General features: G+C 36.6%; 1 protein-coding gene across 1 annotated transcript in view; it reads right to left on the bottom strand.

The window, feature by feature from the left end:
• CFTR (CF transmembrane conductance regulator) overlaps positions 1-27,448 on the bottom strand; it is a gene marked incomplete at its 5' end in the record, with an annotated part of 195,052 nt that overhangs the window by 128,453 nt on the left and 39,151 nt on the right. The window contains 5 exons of the mRNA XM_079931021.1: positions 1,725-1,971; positions 11,401-11,526; positions 12,345-12,508; positions 13,370-13,459; positions 16,937-17,152. Of these exons, the coding sequence (XP_079787147.1) occupies positions 1,725-1,971; positions 11,401-11,526; positions 12,345-12,508; positions 13,370-13,459; positions 16,937-17,152 (843 nt within the window). The remainder of the gene's footprint in view (positions 1-1,724; positions 1,972-11,400; positions 11,527-12,344; positions 12,509-13,369; positions 13,460-16,936; positions 17,153-27,448) is intronic.

Here is a 27,448-nt window from a genome sequence, read left to right as displayed (position 1 = left end):
TGTTTTTATACATTAGATTTTTAACATACCACTGATTCATCCTTGTACTATTACATGTTAACCTTAGTGATGAATTTATAAAGCACACCTGAATTACCCACCAATTGCCTCCACTCAACATTGAGAGAGAGAAAACTATCATCTTCATCTTTATAGCACCCTCCTTATTAGAGGCATCATTAGCATCACTTCTCTGGGTTAAGTAAAGGTGTGAAGATCTGATATAACTGATTTTAGGGCATCAAACCTTGATTCTAAAAGAAGGGCTCTATTAGCGACTCAGAATCACAGTGCTCCTAGAGATGGTGGGAGCATGAGGAAGAATTAGGTTTATGCATCCTGAAGTCTTCTTCATAGCAGGTAGTTTTAAAAGTCTTGTCCTTGCTAACTTTTTCCCTTCTCGCCTCTTCAATTCACTCACTATCTCTATTTCGGTTTCCCTCTTTTTCTCCCAGTTTTGTTTTTAAGATCTGTTTCTCTGTCTGCATTCCTGTTTAGTGAATCTGTTTCCCTGATGCATTCTCTTTGGGTCTCTATGTCTGTTTCTCTCTTCTCTTTCTCTGTCTCCCCACCACCTCTCACATGGCTGTGATGGACTAACAGAAGAAATAAGACTAGTCCAAGAGCTGCCATGGTTCTGAGCTACATTCACCAATTTGTCTAAATGGCAGATCTCAAACTCACATATTTTCAAGATGATAAAACTAAGGAAGGTGGCTAAGTAGAGACTGTGATGAACTGGAGAGGGCAGACCCTCTCTGAGTGGAGAGCTGCCACAGCTTGTGAGGGAAGAGGACCCAGTTTACGGTATACTTCAAATTTTCAAAAGAGGCTGAAGACATGATTTGTTGTATATGTGACAGCACACAATTTTTAAATGCTGCCAACTAATTCAAATGCATTGTTTTAGGTTGTTTTGTTTTGTTTTGTTTTTGAATGTAAAGGTCAAATAAAACAGGTCAAGGGCCAAAATTAAGTCCATGGGCCACCATTTGCAAACTCTGGCCTAGGCTAAATAATGGCAGAACTACCTGAAAGTGGCTCACCCTTCACCCTCACTTTTAACATTTATGTCACAATGATTTAGGTTCTGGGTTAAATATTTAAATGGATATCAAACAAGTATAATAAAACATTTTGAACTGTATATTAATTATAAAAATTAAAACCACACCCAAGGTTATGGTGCTGATTCTGTTAGCTTTGCATTAATTGAGTCTCATTACCTGAGGACTTTAGAACCTCTCTTCAAAATTACCAGCTACATCACCTTGCTGATATTTTAAGGTAATTAATGTGTCACAAAATGCCACTGTCATCCATCATGCAGTCCAGAAAAACACTTGGAAAAGTTTAAGGCGAACATTCCTAGTGTTAGCTGGAAAAACTTATAACTTCCGGATGAATCTGCCACCATCGTTTTGCACATTTGCCAAGTTCATTAGAACTGCTCTACCGATTGATTACTTGAATAAAAATCTCCAGAATACAGAAACAATAATTTCTTCAATTTCTCTGACTTAAGAGAATTTCACAGGCCTTCATTTTATTTCACTAGTCTTTCATTACAAGGGCTCATTAGAGCACATACAGACTCAAGAGAGGAAATACTGTGCATCAAACTGGCCCAAGGCCAAGAATACCTCTCCAGAGAGTTTGCTCATGAGAAAAGTTCTAAACTGTTCTAAATTCATTGTGTATGATGCCCCATTTTGGTACATTACCTGTATTTTGTTTATTGCTCCAAGAGAATCATACCAAGTTTGTACAGCCCAGGGGAACTGCCGAGTGACTGCCATGCGCAGAACGATGCAGAATGAGATGGTTGTGAATATTTTTCGAAGGCCGATTCCATTAAGCAGTGCATAAGGAAACACAGATAAAAACACTACAAAGAACCCTGAGAAGAAGAAGGCTGAGCTATTGAGGTATCTCACATAGGCTGCCTTCCGGGTCAGTTTCAGTTCTGTTCTATAAAAAAATAAATAAGATTTGGGATGCTTATTTACTTTTCAAATATCAGGCATCTTGGAATTAAAAATCTGAACATAGACTCTCAAATCTTTCTCTCTGTGTTCTGATCCTTGTTCTACCCTGCATGAGCTGTGTGACCTTGTGCAAGTTATATAACCTCTCTGGGCCTCAGTTACCTTATCTGAAAGGGAGATGGATCATAATGAATATACCAGTGTCTTGCATATAATACCTATAAATATTATTTTAAAATTACAATAATCTTAATAATTATTACTATAATTATTATATTATTTTTATATCTTTATTCACTTCTTTATTAATTTTTAAGATTAATGACACTGATAATTTTTTGTTTGTTGGTTGGTTGGTTGGTGTTTTAAGTAATTAAGTGTGGATATGAGAATAATGACTTATAAAGGAAAAAGACAATTCTGGGATTCCCTAATGGATTGTTAACATTTTAGAAGTTCTAGCTTGACTTTGGGGAACCTTGAAAATAACATATAAGCCATAGAGGAGTGGTTCTCAAGCCTTAGCATGAGTAAAAATCACCTGAGAAACCTGTTAAAATGCAGAGTTTCAGGTCCACCACTCAGAGAAACTGACTGAGTAGGCCTCCAGAATCTGCAAATGGGGCCTCCCTGATGGCGCAGTAGTTAAGAATCCACCTGCCAATGCAGGGGACACGGGTTCGAACCCTGATCTGGGAAGATCCCACATGCCATGGGGCAACTAAGCCTGTGCACCACAACTACTGAGCCTGCGCTCTAGAGCCCGCAAGCCACAACTACTGAGCCCATGTGCCACAACTACTGAAGCCCATGTGCCTAGAGACCATGCTCAACAAAAGAAGCCACCGCAATGAGAAGCCTGCGCACTGCAAGAGAGTAGTAGCCCCTGCTCGCCACAACCAGAGAAAAGCCCACACTCAGCAACAAAGGTCCGACACAGCCAAAAGTAAATAAATAAATAAATAAATAATTTTTTAAAAAGAAGCCAAGTGATTCTGTTACAGGTAATTTTTGAAAAATTATAAGTGAGTAGATGCTGTATCCTCCCTGTCTCTCTCCTTTCAGTATAATTATTTGCAATCATACTTCTGATCCTTTAGTCTGAACTACAAATGTGAACAATTTTTTTAACACACGCAGAAGAGGTTTAAATGCACCAATAAGCAGAAAACAGGGAGTGCAGAGACTGGTGAGAAGAGAAGACAATGCTGCCTTCAACCTCCGTCCTACTCTTCCAGGACCATCAAAACTAGAGTCACTTGTGATCCTCCTATTCAGCTCTTGCAAGGGAAAGAGCAAAGATAAAACAGACAAGTAGAGAGTGCTGGTGGGAAGTAGCAATAGCTGCGCCCGGCATTTAGTTCCACATGCTTGTACAACTCAGAAAAGTTCTCATTCTCAAGTTGTAGAATTCAGAGGAAATCTTTTTTTTTTTAAGTCTGAAAAAAATGTAATCCGGAGCCCTCTGATGAAGAAAACGAAGTTCAATGTTCCCAATCTACATTGTGACTCCCAGTCTAATGCGGTCTAGCCTACCTATTTTAATTATTTGGTATTGAAGGCAGATTATGATTTGGGAATCTCACTGGGGTGTGACTCTCAGCTCTCCTGGTTATAGCTGTGCCATCTTAAGCAAGTTTCTCTTTCCTCTGATCCTATAGAATTCACATCTACAGCAGAGAAACATAATATCTCCCCTGTGGAGTTGCTGCCAAGATAAATGACAGCACAGCACAGGGCCTTGCACTTAGAATCTACGTGTGTGTTGCTAATCTACAACAGAAAGAAGAACACTATTGGCTAGGCTTATATGTTTTTAATGCTAGAAAATACTGTTTAAAAAAATGTTAATAAATTTGTCAAAATTGTTGTGTATTATAAACAGTTGAGGAAAATGAAAGAAGTGGTACTATAAGAATAATGGAATCAGAAACATCTACAAGAGAAGGAGTACTTCCCAAAACTTCTGCTACCAGTGTCCTTGTCCTCATGGTGAGACACAGCCACCCCCCCACCTCTGCGGGAGACCCAACAACACTAGCAGAAACTGAAACTCAGCAAGCAATCTGCTGCTGACAATCAAATCAATTTTGTGATATTTAAAACTTTTACTGAGAGGGCAGAAATCAGAAGCAAGAACTACAATCCTGCAGCCTGTGGAACAAAAACTACATTCATAGAAAGATACAAAACATGAAAAAGCAGAGGGCTATGTACCAGATGAAGGAACAAGGTAAAACTGCAGGAAAAAAACTAAATGAAGTGGAAACAGGCAACCTTCCAGAAAAAGAATTCAGAATAATGATAGTGAAGATGATCCAGGGCCTCGGAAAAAGAATGGAGGCAAAGATCGAGAAGATGCAAGAAATGTTTCACAAGGACCTAGAAGAATTAAAGAACAAACAAACAGCGATGAACAATACAATAACTGAAATGAAAACTACACTAGAAGGAATCAATAGCAGAATAACTGAGGCAGAAGAACGGATAAGTGACCTGGAAGACAGAATGGTGGAATTCACTGCTGCGGAACAGAATAAAGAAAAAAGAATGAAAAGAAATGAAGACAGCCTAAGAGACCTCTGGGACAACATTAAACACAACACATTCGCATTATAGGGGTCCGAGAAGGAGAAGAGAGAGAGAAAGAACCAGAGGAAATATTTGAAGAGATTACAGTCGAAAAATTCCCTAACATGGGAAAGGAAATAGCCACCCAAGTCCAGAAAGCACAGAGAGTCCCATACAGCATAAACCCAAGGAGAAACACGCTGAGGCACATAGTAATCAAATTGGCAAAAATTAAAGACAAAGAAAAATTATTGAAAGCAGCAAGGGAAAAATAACAAATAATATACAAGGGAACTCCCATAAGGTTAACAGCTGATTTCTCAGCAGAAACTCTACAAGCCAGAAGGGACTGGCATGATATACTTTAAGTGATGAAAGGGAAGAACCTACAGCGAAGATTACTCTACCCAGCAAGGATCTCATTCAGATTCGATGGAGACATCAAAAGCTTTACAGACAAGCAAAATCTAGGAAAATTCAGCACCACCAAACCAGCTCTACAACAAATGCTAAAGGACTACTCTAAGTGGGAAACACAGGAGAAGAAAAGGACCTACAAAAAAAAATCAAAACAATTAAGAAAATTGTCATAGGAACATACATATCGATAACTACCTTAAACGTGAATGGATTAAATGCTCCAACCAAAAGACACAGGCTCACTGAATGGATACAAAAAGAAGACCCATATATATGCTGTCTACAAGAGACCCACTTCAGACCTAGGGACACATACAGACTGACAGTGAGGGGATGGAAAAAGATATACCATGCAAATGGAAACAAAAGAAAGCTGCAGTAGCAATCCTCACATCAGATAACATAGACTTCAAAATAAAGAATGTTACAAGAGACAAGGAAGGACACTACATAATGATCAAGGGATCACGCCAAGAAGAAGATATAACAATTGTAAATATTTATGCACCCAATATAGGAGCACCTCAATACATAATGGAACTACTAACAGCTATAAAAGAGGAAGTCAACAATAACACAATAATAATGGGGGACTTTAATACCGCACTTACACCAATGGAAAGATCATCCAAAATGAAAATAAATAAGGAAACAGAAGCTTTAAATGACACAATAGAACAGATAGATGTAATTGATATTTATAGGACATTCCATCCAAAAACAGCAGATTACACTTTCTTCTCAGGTGCGCATGGAACATTCTCCAGGATAGATCACATCCTGAGTCACAAATCAAGCCTCAGTAAATTTAAGAAAATTGAAATCATATCAAGCATCTTTTCTGACCAGAACACTATGAGATTAGAAATGAATGACAGGGAAAATAAACGAAAAAAACATAAACACATGGAGGCTAAACAATACATTACTAAATAAGCAAGAGATCACTGAAGAAATCATAGAGGAAATCAGAAAATCCCTAGAGACAAAGGACAATGAAAACACAATGATCCAAAACCTATGGGATGCAGCAAAAGCAGTTCTAAGAGGGAAGTTTATAGCTATACAAGCCTACCTCAAGAAACAAGAAAAATCTCAAATAAACAATCTAACCTTACACCTAAAGGAACTAGAGAAAGAAGAACAAACAAAACCCAAGATTAGCAGAAGGAAGGAAATCATAAAAATCAGAGCAGAAATAAATGAAATAGAAACAAAGAAAACAATAGCAAAGATCAGTAAAACTAAAAGCTGGTTCTTTGAGAAGATAAACAAAATTGATAAACCATTAGCCAGACTCATCAAGAAAAAGAGGGAGAGGACTCAAATCAAAAAAATTAGAAATGAAAAAGGAGACGTTACAACAGACACCACAGATATACAAAGCATCCTAAGAGACTACTACAAGCAACTCTATGCCAATAAAATGGACAACCTGGAAGAAATGGACAAATTCTTAGAAAGGTATAACTTTCCAAGACTGAACCAGGAAGAAATAGAAAATATGAACAGACCAATCACAACTAATGAAATTGAAACTGTGACTAAAAATCTTCCAACAAAAGTCCAGGACCGGATGCCTTCACAGGTGAATTGTATCAAACATTTAGAAAAGAGCTAACACCCATCCTTCTAAATCCTTTCAAAAAATTATGGAGGAAGGAACACTCCCAAACTCATTCTATGAGGCCACCATCACCCTGATTCCAAAACCAGACAAAGATACTACAAGAAAAGAAAATTACCGACCAACATCACTGATGAATATAGATGCAAAACTCCTCAACAAAGTACTAGCAAACAGAATCCAACAACACATTAAAAGGATCATACACCATGATCAAGCGGGATTTTTCCCAGGGATGCAAGGATTCTTCAATATACGCAAATCAATCAATGTGGTACACCATATTAACAAACTGAAGAATAAAAACCATATGATCATCTCAATAGATGCAGAAAAAGCTTTTGACAAAATTCAACACCCATTTATGATAATTCTCCAGGAAATGGGCATAGACGGAACCTACCTCATCATAATAAAGGCCACATATGACAAACCCACAGCAAATATCATTCTCAATGGTGAAAAACTGAAAGCATTTCCTCTAAGATCAGGAACAAGACAAGGTTGTCCACTCTCACCACTATTATTCAACATAGTTTTGGAAGTCCTAGCCACTGCAATCAGAGAATAAAAAGAAATAAAAGGAATCCAAATTGGAAAAGAAGAAGTAAAACTGTCACTCTTTGCAGATGACATGATATTATACATAGAGAATCCTAAAGATGCCACCAGAAAACTACTAAAGCTAAACAATGAATTTGGTAAAGATGCAGGATACAAAATTAATGCACAGAAATCTCTTGCATTCCTATACATTAATGATGAAAAACCTGAAAGAGAAATTAAGAAAACACTCCTATTTACCACTGCAACAAAAAGAATAAAATACCTAGGAATAAAGCTACCTAGAGAGACAAAAGACCTGTATGCAGAAAACTATAAGACACTGATGAAAGAAATTAAAGATGATACCAACAGATGGGGAGATAACCATGTTATTGGGTTGGAAGAATCAACGTTGTGAAAATGACTATACTATCCAAAGCAATCTACAGATTAAATGCAATCCCTATCAAATTACCAATGGCACTTTTTACAGAACTAGAACAAAAACTCTTAAAATTTGTATGGAGACACAAAAGACCCCGAATAGCCAAAGCAGTCTTGAGGGAAAAAAATGGAGCTGGAGGAATCAGACTCCCTGACTTCAGACTATACTATAAAGCTACAGTAATCAAGACAATATGGTACTGGCACAAAAACAGAAACATAGATCAATGGAACAGGATAGAAAGCCCACAGATAAACCCACGCACGTATGGTCAACTAATCTGTGACAAAGGAGGCAAGGATATATAATGGAGAAAAGACAGTCTCTTCAATAAGTAGTGCTGGGAAATTGGACAGCTACATGTAAAGGAATGAAATTAGAACACTCTCTAACACCATACACAAAAATAAACTCAAAATGGAATCGAGACCTAAATGTAAGACGGAACACTATAAAACTCTTAGAGGAAAACATAGGAAGAACACTCTTTGGCATAAATCACAGCAAGATCTTTTTTGATCCACCTCCTAGAGTAATGGAAATAAAAACAAAAATAAATAAATGGGAACTAATGAAACTTAGATGCTTTTGCACAGCAAAGGAAACCATAAACAAGACAAAAAGACAACCCTCAGAATGGGAGAAAATATTTGCAAACATTTCAACGGACAAAGGATTAATCTCCAAAATATATAAACAGCTCATACAGCTCAATATTAAAAAAAAAACAACCCAATCCAAAAATGGGCAGAAGACCTAGATAGACATTTCTCCAAAGAAGACATACAGATGGCCAAGAAGCACATGAAAAACTGCTCACCATCACTAATCATTAGAGAAATGCAAATCAAAACCACAATGAGGTATCACCTCACACCAGTAAGAATGGGCATCATCAGAATATCTACAAACAACAAATGCTGGAGAGGGTGTGGAGAAAAGGGAACCCTCTTGCACTGTTGGTGGGAATGTAAATTGATACAGCCACTATGGAGAACAGTATGCCAGTTCCTTAAAAATCTAAAAATAGAATTACCATATGATCCAGCTATCCCACTACTGGGCATATACTCAGGGAAAGCCATAATTCAAAAAGACACATGCACCCCAATGTTCATTGCAGCACTATTTACAATAGCCAGGTCATGGAAGCAACCTAAATGCCCATCGACACACGAATGGATAAAGAAGAAGTGGTACATATATACAATGGAATATTACTCAGCAATAAAAAGGAACGAAATTGGGTCATTTGTTGAGACGTGGATGGATCTAGATATTGTCATACAGGGTGAAGTAAGTCAGAAAGAGAAAAACAAATATCGTATATGAACGCATATATGTGGAATGTAGAAAAATGGTACAGATGAACCGGTTTGCAGGGCAAAAGTTGAGGCACAGATGTAGAAAACAAACGTATGGACACCAAGGGGGGAAAGCCATGGGGGTGGAGGTGGGTGTGGGAGTATGATTAATTGGGAGATTGGGATTGACATGTATACACTGATGTGTATAAAATGGATGACTAATAAGAACCTGCTGTATAAAAAAATAAATAAAATTAAATTAAAAAAAAGGGAATGAGAGCATGTCCTTCTACTCTGCCATCTTGAGTCAATCTCCCTATGACTTTAGTCTTGTTAATTAGAATACATCATTAGAATGCTTAATTGTATACCCTGATATGGACATTTACAAATAAAAATAAATAATTGCTCCTGAGTGAAATAAAAGACTTGGAGTTTCTTAAAAAAAAAAAAAAGAACATATATAAGAATCACCTAGAAAGCAGTACTCACCATAATAAAATCACTAACACTATATGAGTCATAAAAATATTTTATCTTATAAAAAAAATTGAAAGTGACTTTATTACCAGAGAGCAATAAAGAAGTAGATTTTCAGGGAGTGTTACACAGCCTTTTGCCCAGTGCAGCAGTGGCCCAGGCTGAGGTCAACCCTTTGCAGCGCATCCTGCCAATCTCTTCCAGAACATTCTATTTGCTCTTTTGAGTAGAAGCAATTCTTGCTTTCCCATATTTACGTCAGCACTTTGCAGCCTTTTCAGGTAACAATTTCATGCCAGATTAAGGAACCGGATTATACAAGTTAAAACCAAACATTTGCTATTAGAATTGGTTAAACAAAAATACAGAATAAGAAGGATGGATTTCATCTTTTGAGGAAGAGGGGAAAAGAAACCCAAAGTCAAGAAAAGTCAGCACCTAGAATGATCTGACCAGGAGTTTACCCTGAAGCTTGAGAAAACCAAATTCTCTGATAATCTCCTCATCATTCTGGTTATGCCTGTGCCTATAGGCATTTAAGAGTGACCCAGGGGCAAGTGTGATGGAAAACTCACTTGTTAATGAGAAAAACCTTCAACCAACTAAACAAGATCTTTAAGGATGTTTCTGGAAAGAAAATATAATTTCTTTCCTGGATTTGTCTTGAAAGGCATAATAAAAACAGGTGACCAATTATGTTTGGGCAATAAATATGCTTTTACTCTTTCTATTTACACCGCAAAGGACTTAACATTTCAGCATTTCTTTTGTTGTTCCAATCACACACCTGCAGCTCAGTTACCACTGTCTACTGGAATCAGCAGCCTGATATCCTGAATAACCCATATTCACAGCATCCAAAATGCGACTCTTCCCTTTAGGACCTTTTTTCCCCAAGAAATTCTCATGAGCTAATCCATCTTGAAATTATTTGCCCTTTAACAGAAGATCTATGCCCACTGAATCTCAGAGAGCCTTTTTTTTGGATTGCAATTTGTAGAACATGGAACTTGACTGAAGAAAAATGGTCACAGCTATAGATATGCCCTAGTCTATATTTTGTCCAAAATTTTCTCAGTAACAGTATCTCTCAGTCTGTGCTGTACTTTTTTCCTGGCTATAATCTTTACTAATCAGTGAGAGAAAGGTTATCTGAGGTAAAACAAGACCAGATATGTAGATGGTTGCCAAGTACTGATTCTACTTCAGGTGGCAGCTTTCATTACTTGAACTGATTTCTCAAGTGGAGGGTTTATAGAAACACAATGTATAGATATTACCCTGTATTACTCTTAAGTTAAGGAAGAACAAACATATTTTAAACAAACAGAAGGGTTTGTGTTTTGTTTGTTTTTCATGAGCCATAACATATAAATTAAGGAAGCTATAATACTAGAGAATCATTTATTTGGTTCAGAATCATATCCTTATTACTCTAGCAGTTCCATTTAAGGTTTCAATCAGTCTCTAGAATCATGACCATTATTTTAGTCAATAAGTATATTAAGCAGCTATAAGCACATACAGACAATTCTTTCATAAGGGATACATATCCTTGTAGTGCAAAATAGCATACTTAATCACCTATGTAAAACGATAGCCCCATGAAAATGACATTAAGCCACTAACACATGAATATTGATATAACTTAATACAACTGTTTGGTTGTCAGAAATTTCAAATATGAGCTGAAGTCCACTCTGACATACTCATTTTTATTTATTTATTTTATTTTTTTTTTTTTTTTTTGCGGTACGCGGGCCTCTCACTGTCGTGGCCTTGCCCGTTGCAGAGCACAGGCTCTGGAAGCGCAGGCTCAGCGGCCATGGCTCATGGGCCCAGCCGCTCTGCGGCATGTGGGATCTTCCCGGACCGGGGCACCAACTCGTGTCCCTGCATCGGCAGGCGGACCCTCAACCACTGCGCCACCAGGGAAGCCCAAGACATACTAATTTTTAATATGTTAAACCTTAATTGGCTAATTCAATTGATACTGAAATTATCAGAATGACTTACTGTCTCAGGTTTTCAATTATTTTTTCCATTGCTTCTTCCCAGCAGTAGGCCTTAACCGACTGGATATTTTCAATCATTTCTGACGTGATCACCAGTCTTTCATTAATCTTTCCAGCTCTCTGATCTCTGTAAATAATCCATCCACCAATCAAATACTTAGTAAAAACAAGTCAAAATGTCCACTAAGAACTGCCCAAGCTTTTAAGAAAAGCCACATTTCTTTTATTAAAAGGATGTTTATTTTATTATCAAATATATAGTAACAAAAATAGTATCTGTCATTTAGTAAATGCCTCCCATGTGCCAGACACTGTATTAGATGCATGTCATACATTATGCCTAATCCTTCTGACAACCTAACAGAGGTGATTACCTCCATTTTAAAGACAAAAAAACCCAGAAACACAGTGGCTGAAGCAGCTTGACACAGGTCATGTAACTAGTAAGCATGAAATCTGGGATTCAAACTAAGAGCTATTTGACTCCAAAATTTGTACACTTTCTATCATACTCTAGCTGGCACACTAGAAGTCCCCTTTCATAAGCAGTGACTGGTGTCACCGATTCATTCTGTAATAAAAAGCAACTAAGGCTGTGGTGTGATGATTCATGAACCAGGGTAGAAAAAGCCTATAAACTCTCCCCAAAATATATGTATTCCCTCCCATTCACATAAATGTTTTATCCATTGTACCTAAATCTCTGATGTGCAAAAAGTGAACTGGATGGTAACATATTTATAAAGAAATTCTATAGACTAACAAGCAAAAAAATGTCCCCTTGATATAGAAAGTATTATTTATGTCATGAAAATAATTCCTTTTTTTGTGACACTTAGCAAGGAGATCACGGTTCAGTGCATAGAGAAGTTCTGGTTTTACTAGAGTGGGCTTTTGGAAAACCTAATTTAAAACCCTTTCAAACTATGTACATAAGAGCGCTACCTGTACTTCATCAGCATTTTCCCTAATCCGGCTTGAAAAAGGGCAAGGACTATGAGAAAAGCAAGTCCACAGAAGGCGCAGGCCTGTAACAACTCCCAGAGCAGCCCCATCAGCAGCGTCACTTGCAAAGGAGCAATCCACACGAAATGTGCCAGTGCAAGTCCCTGAAAAATAAAATCACAGTGAAAACCACTGACATTTTTTCCTCCATGCCCAAAACAAAGGAAAAAACAATCAAAGAAGAAAGAAATCAAGCACAGTGAGCTCATACAATCAAACACTTCATGGTTCTGAACACACTAAAATCTAGGTATTCACTACATGGAACACGTAGCAATGTGCTTAAACATTCTATGCATAGGATTTTCCCCCAAACAAACTTCAAGTCACTGTGATCTTTTTCCAGTGGAATTGCATGGTGATTGAAGAATTTATTTTAAATAACTTACTTCTGTGTGGATAAAGCAAGAGCCATGACACAGAACATGAGAGAACAAAAGACTCTTCAGAAGTTCAATCTACACAACTGTACAACCCTATCACCTGACAATATATTCAGAATACATGCATGCTCAATTCAACAGTAACTTATTTAGCACCTGCTAAGGGTTTGACACCATGTAAAATACTAGAAATACAAAGGTAAATAAAACAATCTGTCCTCAAGGACCTTGAATTTTATTGTGACAGAAGACAGCACTGAGCAAGAATTGCTCAGAGTATCATACTCAGCCAAAGTAAATAACTGATTTAAAGTATTAAAAGGAAACAAGGTCTGATAGGGACTGAATTTTTAAAAAACCTCATAAATACAAAGCAAGCTGAGGTGCCCTTGAGTTGGGTGGTTCCGTGAGACCCCAAAATGGCACTCTGCTATACAACTGAGCCTTCTCAGTTTTCAGAAATAGGGAAGGTAGGGATGCTTATGACTTAACCACTTATTACTGTTATCTGACCCAGAAAACCTTTGGGGTTGTATGAGTTATAATAAAGATGCATAAAAGATTAAATCAGCAGGTACATACTTCATCAAATTTGTTCACGTTGTTGGAAAGGAGACTAACAAGTTGTCCAATACTTATTTTATCTAGAACACGGCTTGACAGCTTCAAAGTCTAAAAGGAAAATGGGAAGTTAGATGTTGTCAATGAACAATAGACAAATATATTTATAAGTAATGTTACAATACAGCTGAGGAGTTAGGTAACCATGCACGCATTTTTAAGTTAAGGTAATGAAAATTATTTTATGTTCATCTAACTCAGTGTCTTCTCAGATTTATAAATATTTCTCTTTACAACAAATATTACACTGGCATGCCTCTTCTTATTTTATTTTACAGTATCTAAAGAGGAGTAAATATTTTTTCTAATCCAAAATGGGAACAACATTGTACTTAAATATTCATTTATATACTGTAGAGGGTTTTTTTTTTTGCTTTTGTTTGTTTTTATAAAAGATGGAACCAAAGGCAGTGAAATTTGAGATTAATACCTTGGCCTTACAGGGAACTATATTCAATATCTTGTAATAACCTATAATGGAAAAGAACTGAAAATATATATATATATCTGTATCACTTTGCTGTATACTTGAAACTAACACAATATTGTAAACCAACTATACGTCAATAAAAAAAAATTGTTTTAATAAAATCTTGGCCTTAAATTTTTCATGCAATCTTATAGTAATTGTGTTGAATAAAATTACTGTTAAAGTCAATAAAATTATATTACAAATAATTTAATCATTAATAATTTTGTGAAAGATTACATTAATAAAAAATTCTTAAATTTTACAAAGAAAAATATATCCATCTACACAGAATAGAATTTTTATGTAGATAAATTATTATTATGAAAGATCACAGTCATACTTTGCCTATAAAATTTAATAAGAATTGATTTGCCATTAGATGGCTTTGACTGAAGAGTACCTATCTAATATTTGCTTCAACTGAATCCTTCACATATGTATTGAGCACTTAGTAGACACAAATCACTATATTCAAGGCTTCAGGGATTATTGTTAAGATTTCTTAAACATAATTCTTGCCTCAAGATAACCTAGTACATACATAACTAAATATGATAAATTAGTTAAAGGGAGTAGATAGAATAAAATAGGGTGATTAAGAAAAAGTTCCCATATCTGGTTATATAAATCTGCAAATATTTTATTGAGGTTGAATTTTAAGATGGGTGTGTAATAATGAATAGCATTTAGATAAGCACAGATGAATAAGGAATAAAGCAGTTAATTCCAAAATGCTATTAGAGCAATATGGGGCAGGGGCTGGGGGGAATCCATTGAGCTGGATGACACATGACTTGGTAACATACTCAGTCTCAGGTAACTTGAGACTGGGCTTAACATGGGTTCCACATGGCTTAACATGGAGTTTATGTGCACAATAAACAGTGAATATCTGTTCACTCTAGTTAACTTTATCTTCTTGAAATTCACAGGCAAAGCTCAATCTAGTTTGTATTTAGATTCATTATTTAAAATGTAATTTGAATGTATCATGGTTACAGATTTTGGAACAAAGAAAACTATGCTCTATTACAAAATCTGGAACAATGTGGGAAGAATTAGTGGCTGCCTGCCACATGGATGAAACTGGTCAGATATGGTACCAGTTTATTTTAGGGACCAAACCACAGCCACATGGAGATGAATTTGTATTCTTTGGTGATGATGTTAATGCAGGTCAATCGGTGTGGATAGAGGGGTAAAGAAAATGTGTAAGAACACAGATAATCAATGTTGAAAAAGGACAGACACAACTTCTAACTTTTCATTAATGCATTCTGGGTCTGAAAGCACATATATCGCTGTATTTGTGCCAAACATTATATATGAACTTATTCACAAACTAACCTGCTCCTTCTTTGATCTCCCCTCCCCTTAGCCCAGAGCACTTCATGTTTCTCTCTGCCTATGTAACACAATTTGACTTGTTATATTATTTCAGTACTTATTTTATGTTCTCTAATAGTTGGAAAACCCTCCACTTCAAGGATTGTGACTTACCCATTTTAGAAATTTTGAAGCAGTTCTTGCACAATGTTTTATACCTTTTAGGTCTTAGCTTCTCAAAATATTTTATCCATAAAATAGGGATAATAGTTTCTACCATATGGAGTTTTGGTCAAATGAAATGATATACCTAAAAATCACTTAGAAGCTTGTCATGTACATCCTTAGCTATTAGTTATCATTATGATAAAATCACTTTTATAAGTATTTTTAAACTGGATTCAACTTCCTTTGATATGCATTCTGTGTAAATTCTACCCTCCAAATAATACCTAATAATTTCTTCACTTACATATAATTTCTGGATCAAGATAAAATTTTTATTGATTTATCACCCATGCTTTCCTGGTACTTGTGAACTGATGAGACTGTGGTTCAGGTGATTTGATTAAACTGCAGAGTCGGTTTTTCCCTTGTGCCTCCACAAACGGCTTTTTTGAACAATAAAGTATGGCTATCAAGGTTTTACAACACCACCGATCTTGCATGTATATTATGGAAGTGTTATGGGTTATTTGCTAGAGGGAATTTCAGGTCCATGTCCCTTATAAGCCAAGTATATAAAGTTTTTACATTGGGGAAAGAAAAAAGAGAAGGGTAAAGCAATACCCAAATGATTCAACCAAACAGGTTTCTATAATCACTTGGTAGATCAAAGGGTCACACATGAATCAGGCTGGTGAAAGCACATGTCACTGAGATGACCTTAAATTGTGTTTGTAAGATAAGGAAGTCTTAATCTGAATTCATCCAAAGCACGCTTCAGCAACTTGGGCTCTTAACTGGACAATGCATACAGAAAAGCAGAGAAGGTTCTTATGGTTGCCATGCATGTGCTATTCTAAAAATTTTTAACTTGCAGAACTTAGGATGACAAAAATCTAACTCAAAATAAGGCAGTGGGGGCTTCCCTGGTGGCGCAGTGGTTGAGAGTCCGCCTGCCGATGCAGGGGACACGGGTTCGTGCCCCGGTCCGGGAAGATCCCACATGTCGTGGAGCGGCTGGGCCCGTGAGCCATGGCCGCTGAGCCTGCGCGTCTGGAGCCTGTGCTCCGCAACGGGAGAGGCCGCAGCAGTCAGAGTCCCGTGTAGCGCAAAAAAAATAAAAATAAAAATAAGGCAGTGGATACCACCACTGTGTCACAACTAGTTAAGGTAGAAATTTCTATTGCTTGGGTTATTGTTAACAATTTCTTGTTATTGAACATAAAGATACATGGCATTTTACCATAAGATGATATTTTGTCAATGACTTTTATGCAGATAGTAAGAATCATTTCAATGGGGAGCCATGGATTCCAAAAACTGGTATATGACTAGTGAAAAAAAAAAAGAAATCTAAAATATAGGCAGTTTATAGAAGGCACTCAATAATTATTAGTTGAAGTAAAGTGAATTATCAGCGAAAATTAGAAATATTCATTATTGCTGCCATTTATTTCAAGGTATACAAAACTGATTTCAGCATTTAGCCCTTATTTGTATCAGCATGGTATTTAAAACATGATGCCACTAACACGTAGCATGGAGACTGTGCAAGAAAGTATTACCTTCTTATAAATCAAACTAAACATAGCTATTCTCATCTGCATTCCAATGCGATGGAGGCCAAAAATGGCTGGGTGAAGGAGCAGCATCCTCACGATAAAGAGAAGGCATAAGCCTATGCCTAGGTAAATCGCAATGGCGCGTTCTACCTTGTTATCTGGATCATAGGAAGCAATGATTCTTCCCAGTAAGAGAGGCTGTACTGCTTTGGTGACTTCCTGCAGAAGATGGAAAACAGAAATGAAATTTTATTTTTCTTTCATAAAATGCCCTCATAATTTCAACACAAGTAGTTTCATCTTTACAGGAGATGAAAGAGAGCCATGCCACACATGAAACTCTTGATGTCCTTTGTAATATCTTTATACTTTGAAGTAACATTTTATTTTAGGTTACAGCAAAAGTCACTTGGAGACGTTTATGTATGAGGTATTCTTTACTAAAAAGTGAAGAGCGGCCATAAAGCAAAGGTGTAATTTCTGAAATAGTGTGTTAATTGGTAACATCTACATAGCACTTAACAATTCATAAAATATTTTTCATTTGATTTTTATGACAACTTTAGGAGTCAGAGTAAGCATTAATATTTTCACATTGCAGATGAAGAAACTGAAGCCAAAGAGCCCAAATGATTTGACGTGATTTCAAAATAGAACTTTCAAAAGCACTTTGAGCGATGGAATTATTACCAAAATGAACAGTTTCTTGAGGCAACCATATAAAGGGGAACTGGCAACAGGAGGGAGGAGTATAAAGGCACAGGTGGTATTTAAAGCCCAGTGCCACACCCTTCGCAGTCTGGGATAGGTGGGGATTTTAGGAAAAAAGTGTGACAGAAGACTTCAGCCTCAGGCCAGTTTCCAACATTTCATCAAGTCCTCAAAGGCCTATGAGTTAACAAGGGAAGACCAAAGTTGTATTTTCCAAATCTTCCTCATCAGACTTTCCATTCATCACTAAATCAAATTGTTCATCAAATTCATTACCATTTTGCCTGAATATATAAGAATAGATCTGAACACATGGATTTGAACCCAGAAGGTCTAAGTCTTAACCATCTTGCTAATTTGCCTTCGAAAGAGAAAGACATGTAATCCTGTCATTTTGTTTATGATGGCCTAGTGAAATGGGGATCTGAGGTTAAACCCTTCTGGGAAATAATATTATGCTAATTGATTCCATTTCAAATGTATATTTTCAAGCCAGACTGCCCCTTCCCCCAGTATTGCTCAGCATTACTTTCTGGCAGCCCATAATTTGCTTTTTTTTTTTTCCATTTTCTACTATGTCTTTTCTAAACCTCAGTGTCCAATCCCACCAGCCCTCTCATTCTCAATAAATGAAAATGCTTTCCTATAGCAACTTCATCCCCACAAGGAATCCTAAGCTATAGCACCATCATTGATTGACCACTAGCTTTGGGTAGCTGCTCACCCTATACCTGGTATTCAGTACCTCATTTCAAATTAACTGTGTAGACCAAGAATGTGAATGTAGGAAAAGATTCAAACGTTTTAAAAAAAGTTTACAAACTAATCACAAACATGGAATATTAGAGTTCTCTCATCTCACACAGCCATATTTTAATATAAGTTTGAATTTCAGCAAACAGATAGGTGCTGAAAAGAAAATCGTTAACTACCTACCCAGATATACCATGTTACAGTTGGCCAATATCAACTGAAGAGCACTTTTTTTTTGGAACTTCATATCATCTTTATTTTATATTTTTTAACATCTTTATTGGAGTATAATTGCTTTACAATGGTGTGTTAGCTTCTCCTTTTTAACAAAGTGAATCAGTTATACATATACATACATCCCCATATCTCCTCCCTCTTGCGTCTCCCTCCCACCCTCCCTAACCCACCCCTCTAGGTGGTCACAGAGCACCTAGCTGATCTCCCTGTGCTATGTGGCTGCTTCCCACTTAGCTATCTGTTTTACATTTGGTAGTGTATATATGTCCATGTCAATTTCTCACTTCTTCCCAGATTACCCTTCCCCCTCTCCATGTCCTTAAGTCCATTCTCTATGTCTGCGTCTTTATTCCTGTCCTGCCCCTACTACGTTCGTCAGAACTTTTTTTTTTTTTTTTTTAGATTCCATATATATGTGTTAGCCAGCACTTGTTTTTTAAAAAGTAAATGAGTGGGGCTTCCCTGGTGGCACAGTGGTTGAGAGTCCGCCTGCCGATGCAGGGGACTCGGGTTCGTGCCCCGGTCCGGGAAGATCCCACATGCCGCGGAGCGGCTAGGCCCGTGAGCCATGGCCACTGGGCCTGCGCGTCCGGAGCCTGTGCTCCGCAACGGAAGAGGCCACAACAGTGAGAGGCCCGCATACCGCAAAAAAAAAAAAAAAAAAAAAAAAAAGTAAATAAGTGAACAATTACTGCTTGTTGGCATGTGTAATTTTATGCATGCTTTGTACTTTTGTTACACGTGTATCCATTTTTAGAATGTATAGAACTGTTTTTGAGGTTTTAAATTTTATATAAATGGTATCATATTGTGCTTCTTGCAACTTTTTTTAACTTAAAAGTTGTGTTTCTGACATTTAGTCCCATTGATACTTGTATATCTACCTCATTTATTCTGAGTGCTGTTTAACATGACATCCTGTGAATAAATCAGGCTATTTGCCCCACTGCCCTATGTTGGAGAAGATAGGTTGTTCCCATTTGTAAACTATTACAATCTGTGCAAGTGTTGCACTCGCTGTTTTCATTAAATTCTATAGATCCATGCCAAACTTTCTCTAGAGTAGATAATTTTATTTCAAAATAACTCCTTAAACTAGGAAAATGTACAGTTAAACCTTGGATTTTAAATTATATGTATAAATATATCTGCAATACAAATATAATTTTCTATAGTATGTTTATAGTGGCAATATTTCATCCTCAAAATTATTTTTAGATCAATATTTTATCCTAGAATTTTTCAATATTATGCTGTTCTTCATAGACAAATGTCAATGCCACATCTACTTTGATTTACTTTTCCATTAATAGTGGGTTTGCACTTGGCTAAAATGCTCTCAAGTTGCAGTCAAGGGCATTGGATTCATGTGTGCCACCCATGCTGGAGATACTGTGTGTGGCCACAAAGCAGAGAGTAAGTAAGGAGCTTTGATGTTTCCCAGGCATACCACATAAAACATAATTTCTTGTTCATTATAAGACCATAACCAGAAGACTATGATCCGTGACTGCTTCTCATGAATCCAACTGCTTATATCATAATTAACATAATCACCTTTCTTTTTCCAGAACTTGTATATATATATATATATATATATATAATCTCCTAATAGATGATATTATCAAATATAGAACCACTGATAAAGACCACAATACGTATTTCTAAGGAGTAACTCCTATCTATGGAATGCTAAAAGGAGCATTCTGAGGAAAAAGAGAAATATTTTAGTAATTGAGCTGTACACAGAATTTTTAGAGTTAAAAATGTACAGGCTTACATAAGTTTTCTCCTATTGAGTAATCTGAACTAAAGTCCCTGCCATTGTATCACCATTATATTTTTTCCATAACCTGTCACCTCTATCACAATAGACCCATTTGCTGAATTTATTTTGATTTATAACAAAATAAATAAAATTGTGTCAATCTGATTCAGACACCTATTCTGCAGGTTGCATAACTGAATTAATTAGTTGTTTCTTGCCTCAAACAAAAGAGGACATACTCATCCTTCGAACAATAACAGCTATTTCACAATGACACTGGTAGTATTACTGTGGGAGGGTACCTGTTCATAGAAAAAAAAATGTAGTTTATTTCTGGTAGAGAGAATTCCAATAATTGGACCATCTGCCAACAGCAAAACAACATTAACCTCACCACAACATGGAACTGTCAACATTCAAGGACAAAATCAGCACTCCAGACCCCTCCCTCCTATAGTTTCCCCTACTCTGTTTTAAGCAGCATGTTCTCTAATATTTATAATGAAAGCATTTACAGACATCACCTGATTTTATAATTTGGAAGGGAAAACAATGGTAACTGATACCCAGCTTAATCTATGTGTGCAGTCCTTTACAAAAATCATCCCTGTAATGACTGGGACAAACACAGTCCTCTGTTCTTGATATGTGAAAGTTGTGTGAACCCTGTTGCCAGTATATTTTCAGTTACACAAGAAATTTCCCAATTTGCCACCATATAAAATAGTGTAAGCAGACTGAGGCTTGAATGTAATGAGTCGGAATGTAAATTATCTTGAAAATTTGATAAAATATTTTATTAAATTTTAATTAGACACAAATCAAGATGAAATTAAGGGTTCACTTAGATAATGGAAGAAGGCTGATACCAATCTTTAAGTCAGCATGACAGGGAAATGAACACTGAATTCAGAGTCATGAAACCCAAGTTCTTATCCCAGCATGTTACCTACACTCTGTGTCACCTTAGTCACTTCCCTTCTCTTGACAGTTTCCTCACTGATAAAATGAGCGGTGGAGCAAGCTTATCTTAAAGTTCCCCTCCAGAGCTAATATCTCAGATTATATGATCTGAGTCTGGGGCGTCCTGTGGCAGAGGCTGAGGATTCTTGGGCAAATGTCCTGGTACACATCCTGACATCGCTATGGGTGTTTTCTACTCAGAGGGATGCAGGTCTGAATAGGATGAGTTCAGAATGCCATGTGGGTAGAGGGGGTCAGGTTAGAGAACAGCACAAGTGACTACATTCCTGCTGGGAATAATCATGAATCTCAATTTAGATCAGCCTCCCAGGGGAAAATTAGGAAGCCTGAAAATACCTCCTGGGAAATACATCTGGTCTCCCATGGGATCCCCCAGACCAGAATTTAAAGTCACTGTAGATGAGTCTGAACCCTTTAACCATTTTGTTCTACCTGCACCCCTAGGACAGAGTCAGATGTTTCTAGAGATGGGGATGTCCGCTGGATATTCAGACCAAGAAAGAAAGTTCAGGTGAAAATAAAAAACTTAGTTCACGCTTGCAATTACATTAAATTAATTAATCCCCAAATAACTTTACTTTAAAAATTACAATTCCAAATCCAAAGCATAGTTGCCTCTAATACGGGAAGAATCATTACTGAAGAACTTCTAAGGTTACATTGTTTTCTATTGTGCGTAGTCAGTAAAATCATCATCATCATCATCATCATCTCAACTTGCTTTAAATATATTTTATATATCTTAATCCCAGAAATACAGAAATAAGAAAATAGAAATAATAGAAAATAAGAAAATAGATTCCTAGATACCAAGTGTAATAATCAATTAAATAAGTATCCCAATTATAGTAACGATACAAAAGATACTTTGTAAATACCAATAATTAATATATACATATCTTAAAATATATTCTAAAAAAAATTACTAAGACTTATTTCTTAAGTGTCAAATAAATGGAGAGACTTTAAAACTTTCCATAAAATAATCTGAATATTGCAAAGATTACATTATCCTCCAAGTTATTTTATAAGATTAATACACTCTTCATCAGAATTCCAAGTGGATTTTTTGGATGTGAACCACAAGAGCAGGAACTGTCTTAATTTATGCAACAATCTCAACATCATGCACAACACCTAGCACAGAATATCCACTCAATCTCAACATCATGCACAACACCTAGCACAGAATATCCATTGAATCAATGGATAAAATGATACTAAATTTCATTTGGAAAAAAAAAAAGAGAGATTAATCAAAAACATTTGAGGAATAAGAATAATGTGTGAAAAGGTTTACATTACTGGATATTAAATTATATTATACAGCTATACTAGTATGTGGCATGACAAAGAAATAGACTGACTTATCTGGAATGTTCAAGAACAGGTCCAAGTACATGTAGCAATTTTATATATAATAAAATATGGCATTTTAATTCAGTGGAGGAAGTGCAATAAGCAATGGAGAAACTGGATATTCGTTTTTTAAAAATTAGATTTCTATCTCATACATACATCCAAATAAATTCAAATGGATTCAATAGTTACATGTAAAAGATGAAATAATAAAAACATAGATATGTGTTTACACAATATTTGGGTAGAAAGGACTTTTTAAAATGTCAAATGCCAGAAACAGAAAACAAAACAAAAAAGAACTATAGATACTGGCAACAAATTTTTAAAAACTGAAACTTCTGATTGTCAAGAAAATAAAAAATTAACAAAACTCACTAGAAACAAATGACAGTCACCTCATACTGGTCAGAATGGCCATCATCAAAAAATCTACAAACAATAAATGCTGGAGAGGGTGTGGAGAAAAGGGAACCTTCTTGCACTGTTGGTGGGAATGCAAATTGATACAGCCACTATGGAGAACAGTACAGAGGTTCCTTAAAAAACTAAAAATAGAACTACCATATGACCCAGCAATCTCACTACCGGGCATATACCCTGAGAAAACCGTAATTCAAAAAGAGTCATGGGGCTTCCCTGGTGGCGCAGTGGCTGAGAGTCCGCCTGCCGATGCAGGGGACACGGGTTCGTGCCCCGGTCCGGGAAGATCCCACATGCCGCGGAGCGGCTAGGCCCGTGAGCCATGGCCGCTGAGCCTGTGCGTCCGGAGCCTGTGCTCCGTGACGGGAGAGGCCACAACAGTGAGAGGCCCGCGTACCGCAAAAAAAAAAAAAAAAAAAAAAAAAAGGGCCATGTACCACAATGTTCATTGCAGTTCTATTTACAATAGCCAGAACTTGGAAGCAACCTAAGTGTCCATCAACAGATGAATGGATAAAGAAGATGTGGCACATATATACAATGGAATATTACTTAGCCATAAAAAGAAACGAAATTGAGTTATTTGTAGTGAGGTGGATGAACCTAGAGTCTGTCATATGGAGTGAAGTTAAGTCAGAAAGAGAAAAACAAATACCATATGCTAACACATATATATGGAATCTAAAAAAAAATGGTTCTTATGAACTTAGGTGCAGGACAGGAATAAAGATGCAGACGTAGAGAATGGACTTGAGGACACGGGGAGTGAGAAGTGTAAGCTGGGACGACGTGAGAGAGTGGCAGGGACATATATACACTACCATATGTAAAATAGATAGCTAGTGGGAAGTAGCTGTATGGCACAGGGAGATCAGTTCAGTGTTTTGTGACCACCTAGAGGGGTGGGATAGGGAGGGTGGGAGGGAGACGCAAGAGGGAGGGGACATGGGGATATATATGTATACATATACCTGATTCACTTTGTTATACAGCAGAAACTAACACACCATTGTAAAGCAATTATACCCCAATAAAGATGTTAAAAAAAATTTTTTTTTAATTTGAAAAAAAAAAAGAAACAAATGACAGGCTGAGGAAAATAGTCTCTCATAGATCAATAAGAAAGAGCAAACACACCAAAATAAAAATAGACAAAGAATATGAAAAGGCAATTTGCACCCCACAAGAAATATGCATAATACATAAAAACAGTTTAAACTCACTAGGAACCAAAAGTAATGCAAATACAAATGATAATATACTGTTTTTCACATAGCAATTTGGAAACATTTTTTAAATGATAATAAGTATTGTTAATGAGGGCTGAATTTCATACTTCAGTATCAGGAAAGTAAATTAATACATCTTTTCTGGAAGGCAGCTGGAAAATCTACTAAAATTTAGCTTTTAAAGAGATGTGCATTGAAGAATTATTTATGACAGTAAAATATTGGAGGCTATCTAAATATTCAACAATGAGGAACTAATAAACTATGGTACAGCCACATGAGTCATTAAACACTAAAATGATTAGGAAGAGAAATATCTAATGATATGAAAAGGCGTTCACAAAACATTAAGAGGAGAAGTAGATTTATAACACATGTAAAGTAATGATCCACCTCCCTTCATTAAGTATATATTCTCACGGGAAAAAATTGGAAAGATAAACATCAAATTTATCAATCATTATCTGATTATTTTCATAATTATGAAAGAATATACTTATGACAACAAATAAATGATAAAAAGAAAACATGCATATAAAAAAATAGAACAGAGTAAACACACATGCAGGCATACACCCAGAATTTATCATAAAATACAAAGACTACTGGCTTATATACCAAAGCAAAGCCTTAAGATTCTGCCTTTGACAGGGTAAACAAGAGTGTCAAATTTTTGTTTATCTTGATACACTAGAGTCTTCTGGAAATTTTTGGCTTTATACAATTGGCTAAATGAAAAAATTTTCCATATTCAGCATAGAAAATGAAACCTATCCAATGCTCCAACTGTACGTAGTTTTTACAAAAATGTATGTATACCATACCACAGGGGTCTCCAACCCCCAGAACTAGGCCACACAGCAGGAGGTGAATGGCAGGCGAGTGAGCAAAGCTTCATCTGTATTTACAGCTGCTCCCCATCACTCGCGTTACCTCTTGAGCTCCGTCTCCTGTCAGATTATCGGCGGTATTAGATTCTCATCGGAGCAAGAACCCTACTGTGAACTACACATGCGAGGCATCTAGGTTGCACGCTCCTTATGAGAATCTAATGCCTGATGATCTGAGGTGGAGCTGATGTGGTGATGCTAGCGCTGGGCAGCGGCTGCAAATACAGATTATCATTAGCAGAGAGGTTTGACTGCACAGAGACCATAATAAATCAATGGCTTACAGACTCATATCAAAACCCTATCAGTGCGTGGCAAGTGACAATTAAGCTGCATCTTATGGAGTAGACTGGACATAAGCAACACACGGGTGTCACTGTCTCCCATTGCCCGCAGATGGGACCATCTAGTTGCAGGAAAACAAGCTCAGGTCTCCCACTGATCCTGCATTATGGTGAGTTGTATAATTATTTCATTATATATTACAATGTAATAATAATAGAAATAAAATGCACAATAAATGTAATGCACTTGAATAATCCTGAAACCTTCCCCCCTCCCCCCAGTCTGTGGAAAAACTGTCTTCCACGAAACTGGTCCCTGGTCCCAAAAAGGTTGGGGACCACTGCCATACCGAGAACAGAATCTCAAAAATATTGTTATAGTATCTGTCTACCCTGAATCGTGTTTCTAGATTCAGTGCCTAATTTAAAATGTTTTGCTTTTGGTATTTTCCTTTGAGTGTTCATTGACTTATTAACTATTACCAGCAATGTCTTCACTAGAAATCTAAGCTCTATTCTTCATGTTTTGTAAGAAAACGATCCTAGACTTGCTGATACAGCAGCAAAAGTAGGTTTAATCCAGAAAATGCAATAATGGAAGACACGTTAAAATAATTTTAATTTCTGAAGTAATGCTTAGAATCTAGGTATCATTTTTAAACATTAGCAAAATATTTTCCTGTGCCCTATAAAAACGAAATTGGTACTTTAAGACTTGCTTATAGCATATATAGAGAAACAAGTAAATGCAAATAATAGGAGTATTTGTGAAGGTAGGTAGAGATTGTATTTAATGATACAGTAACAGGTAACATTCATAAAGCCCTTGCTATGTACCAGGATCTATTCTACATGCTTAACTTGTTTAATTCTCACAATAATTCTATGAAATATGTGTGCTATTATTGTCTCCATCTTACAATCAAAGAAACTGAGACAAAGAGAATTTAAATAACTTTCCCAGTATCAGACAGCTAGCAAGTGGTAAAACTAGGATTTGAACCAGATAGTTTGACTCCAGAGCCCCCCATTTTATTCATAACCTTAAATAGAAAAGACAGTGTTATAATATGACCTGGCAGTTGATCAATTCAAGCATTGTGACTAGTTCAGTATCAACCTACCAAATAAAGTTACAATTTAATATCACTGTAATTTAAGATAAAGCCATTTCTCTAGGACCCGTATCATAGACACATAGTTTAAAAGGTAGAAGGGATCATAGAAACTATACACTTTCACCACATCACACTCATTAGTCACCATAGGATACTGGTTAACTACAAGAAGTAAAGAGGCACCATGTTCACACCAAGAATGAGGAAACTGGGCCCCCTCATATCTAGTTTAAGTTGAAAGTACAAGATCACAGACAATTCCTAACTTACAAATCGATTTTGTTCTAAAATTTCACACGTGAGAACAGACGCATTTTGCCCTAGATACAATATCCTACCAGACATGGTGTTGGATTCCTAGGTTCGCCTTCAAAAGCACATATAATGGTAAATGCTCTTGGAGCACCTCTGTGTTCAATAGTACTGTAAAAGCCTAACCAACCTGCATAACAATGTTTTTACAGAAAGAGATGGATCATCTCCTCCTTGCAGTCTTGGAAGAGAAACATAGTCCCTCCTAGCTATACCTTTGCCCTCTCCATGCACACAGTCATCGATCTACTTCTCTCCAGCAGAGTCTTGAGAGAGAGTGCCGGAGGAAGATACAGAAAGTTAACAGTTAACGTTGGGACACTGCAGTAAACCCTCAGCCACATTTAATCTCAGTGGGATTCTTGTCACTTCTATTCAGGGGCTCTTTGACCATGATTAGTCCACCTACTTCTCTTTTCACAATAACTGTAACTTCTAACTAGGCTT

The sequence above is a fragment of the Stenella coeruleoalba genome, assembly GCF_951394435.1.
Source record: "Stenella coeruleoalba genome assembly, chromosome: 9".
In the NCBI taxonomy this organism is placed as follows: domain Eukaryota; kingdom Metazoa; phylum Chordata; class Mammalia; order Artiodactyla; family Delphinidae; genus Stenella; species Stenella coeruleoalba.
The sequence above is the reverse complement of the archived record's forward strand: the minus strand, read 5'-3'. Positions and strand labels throughout refer to the sequence as shown.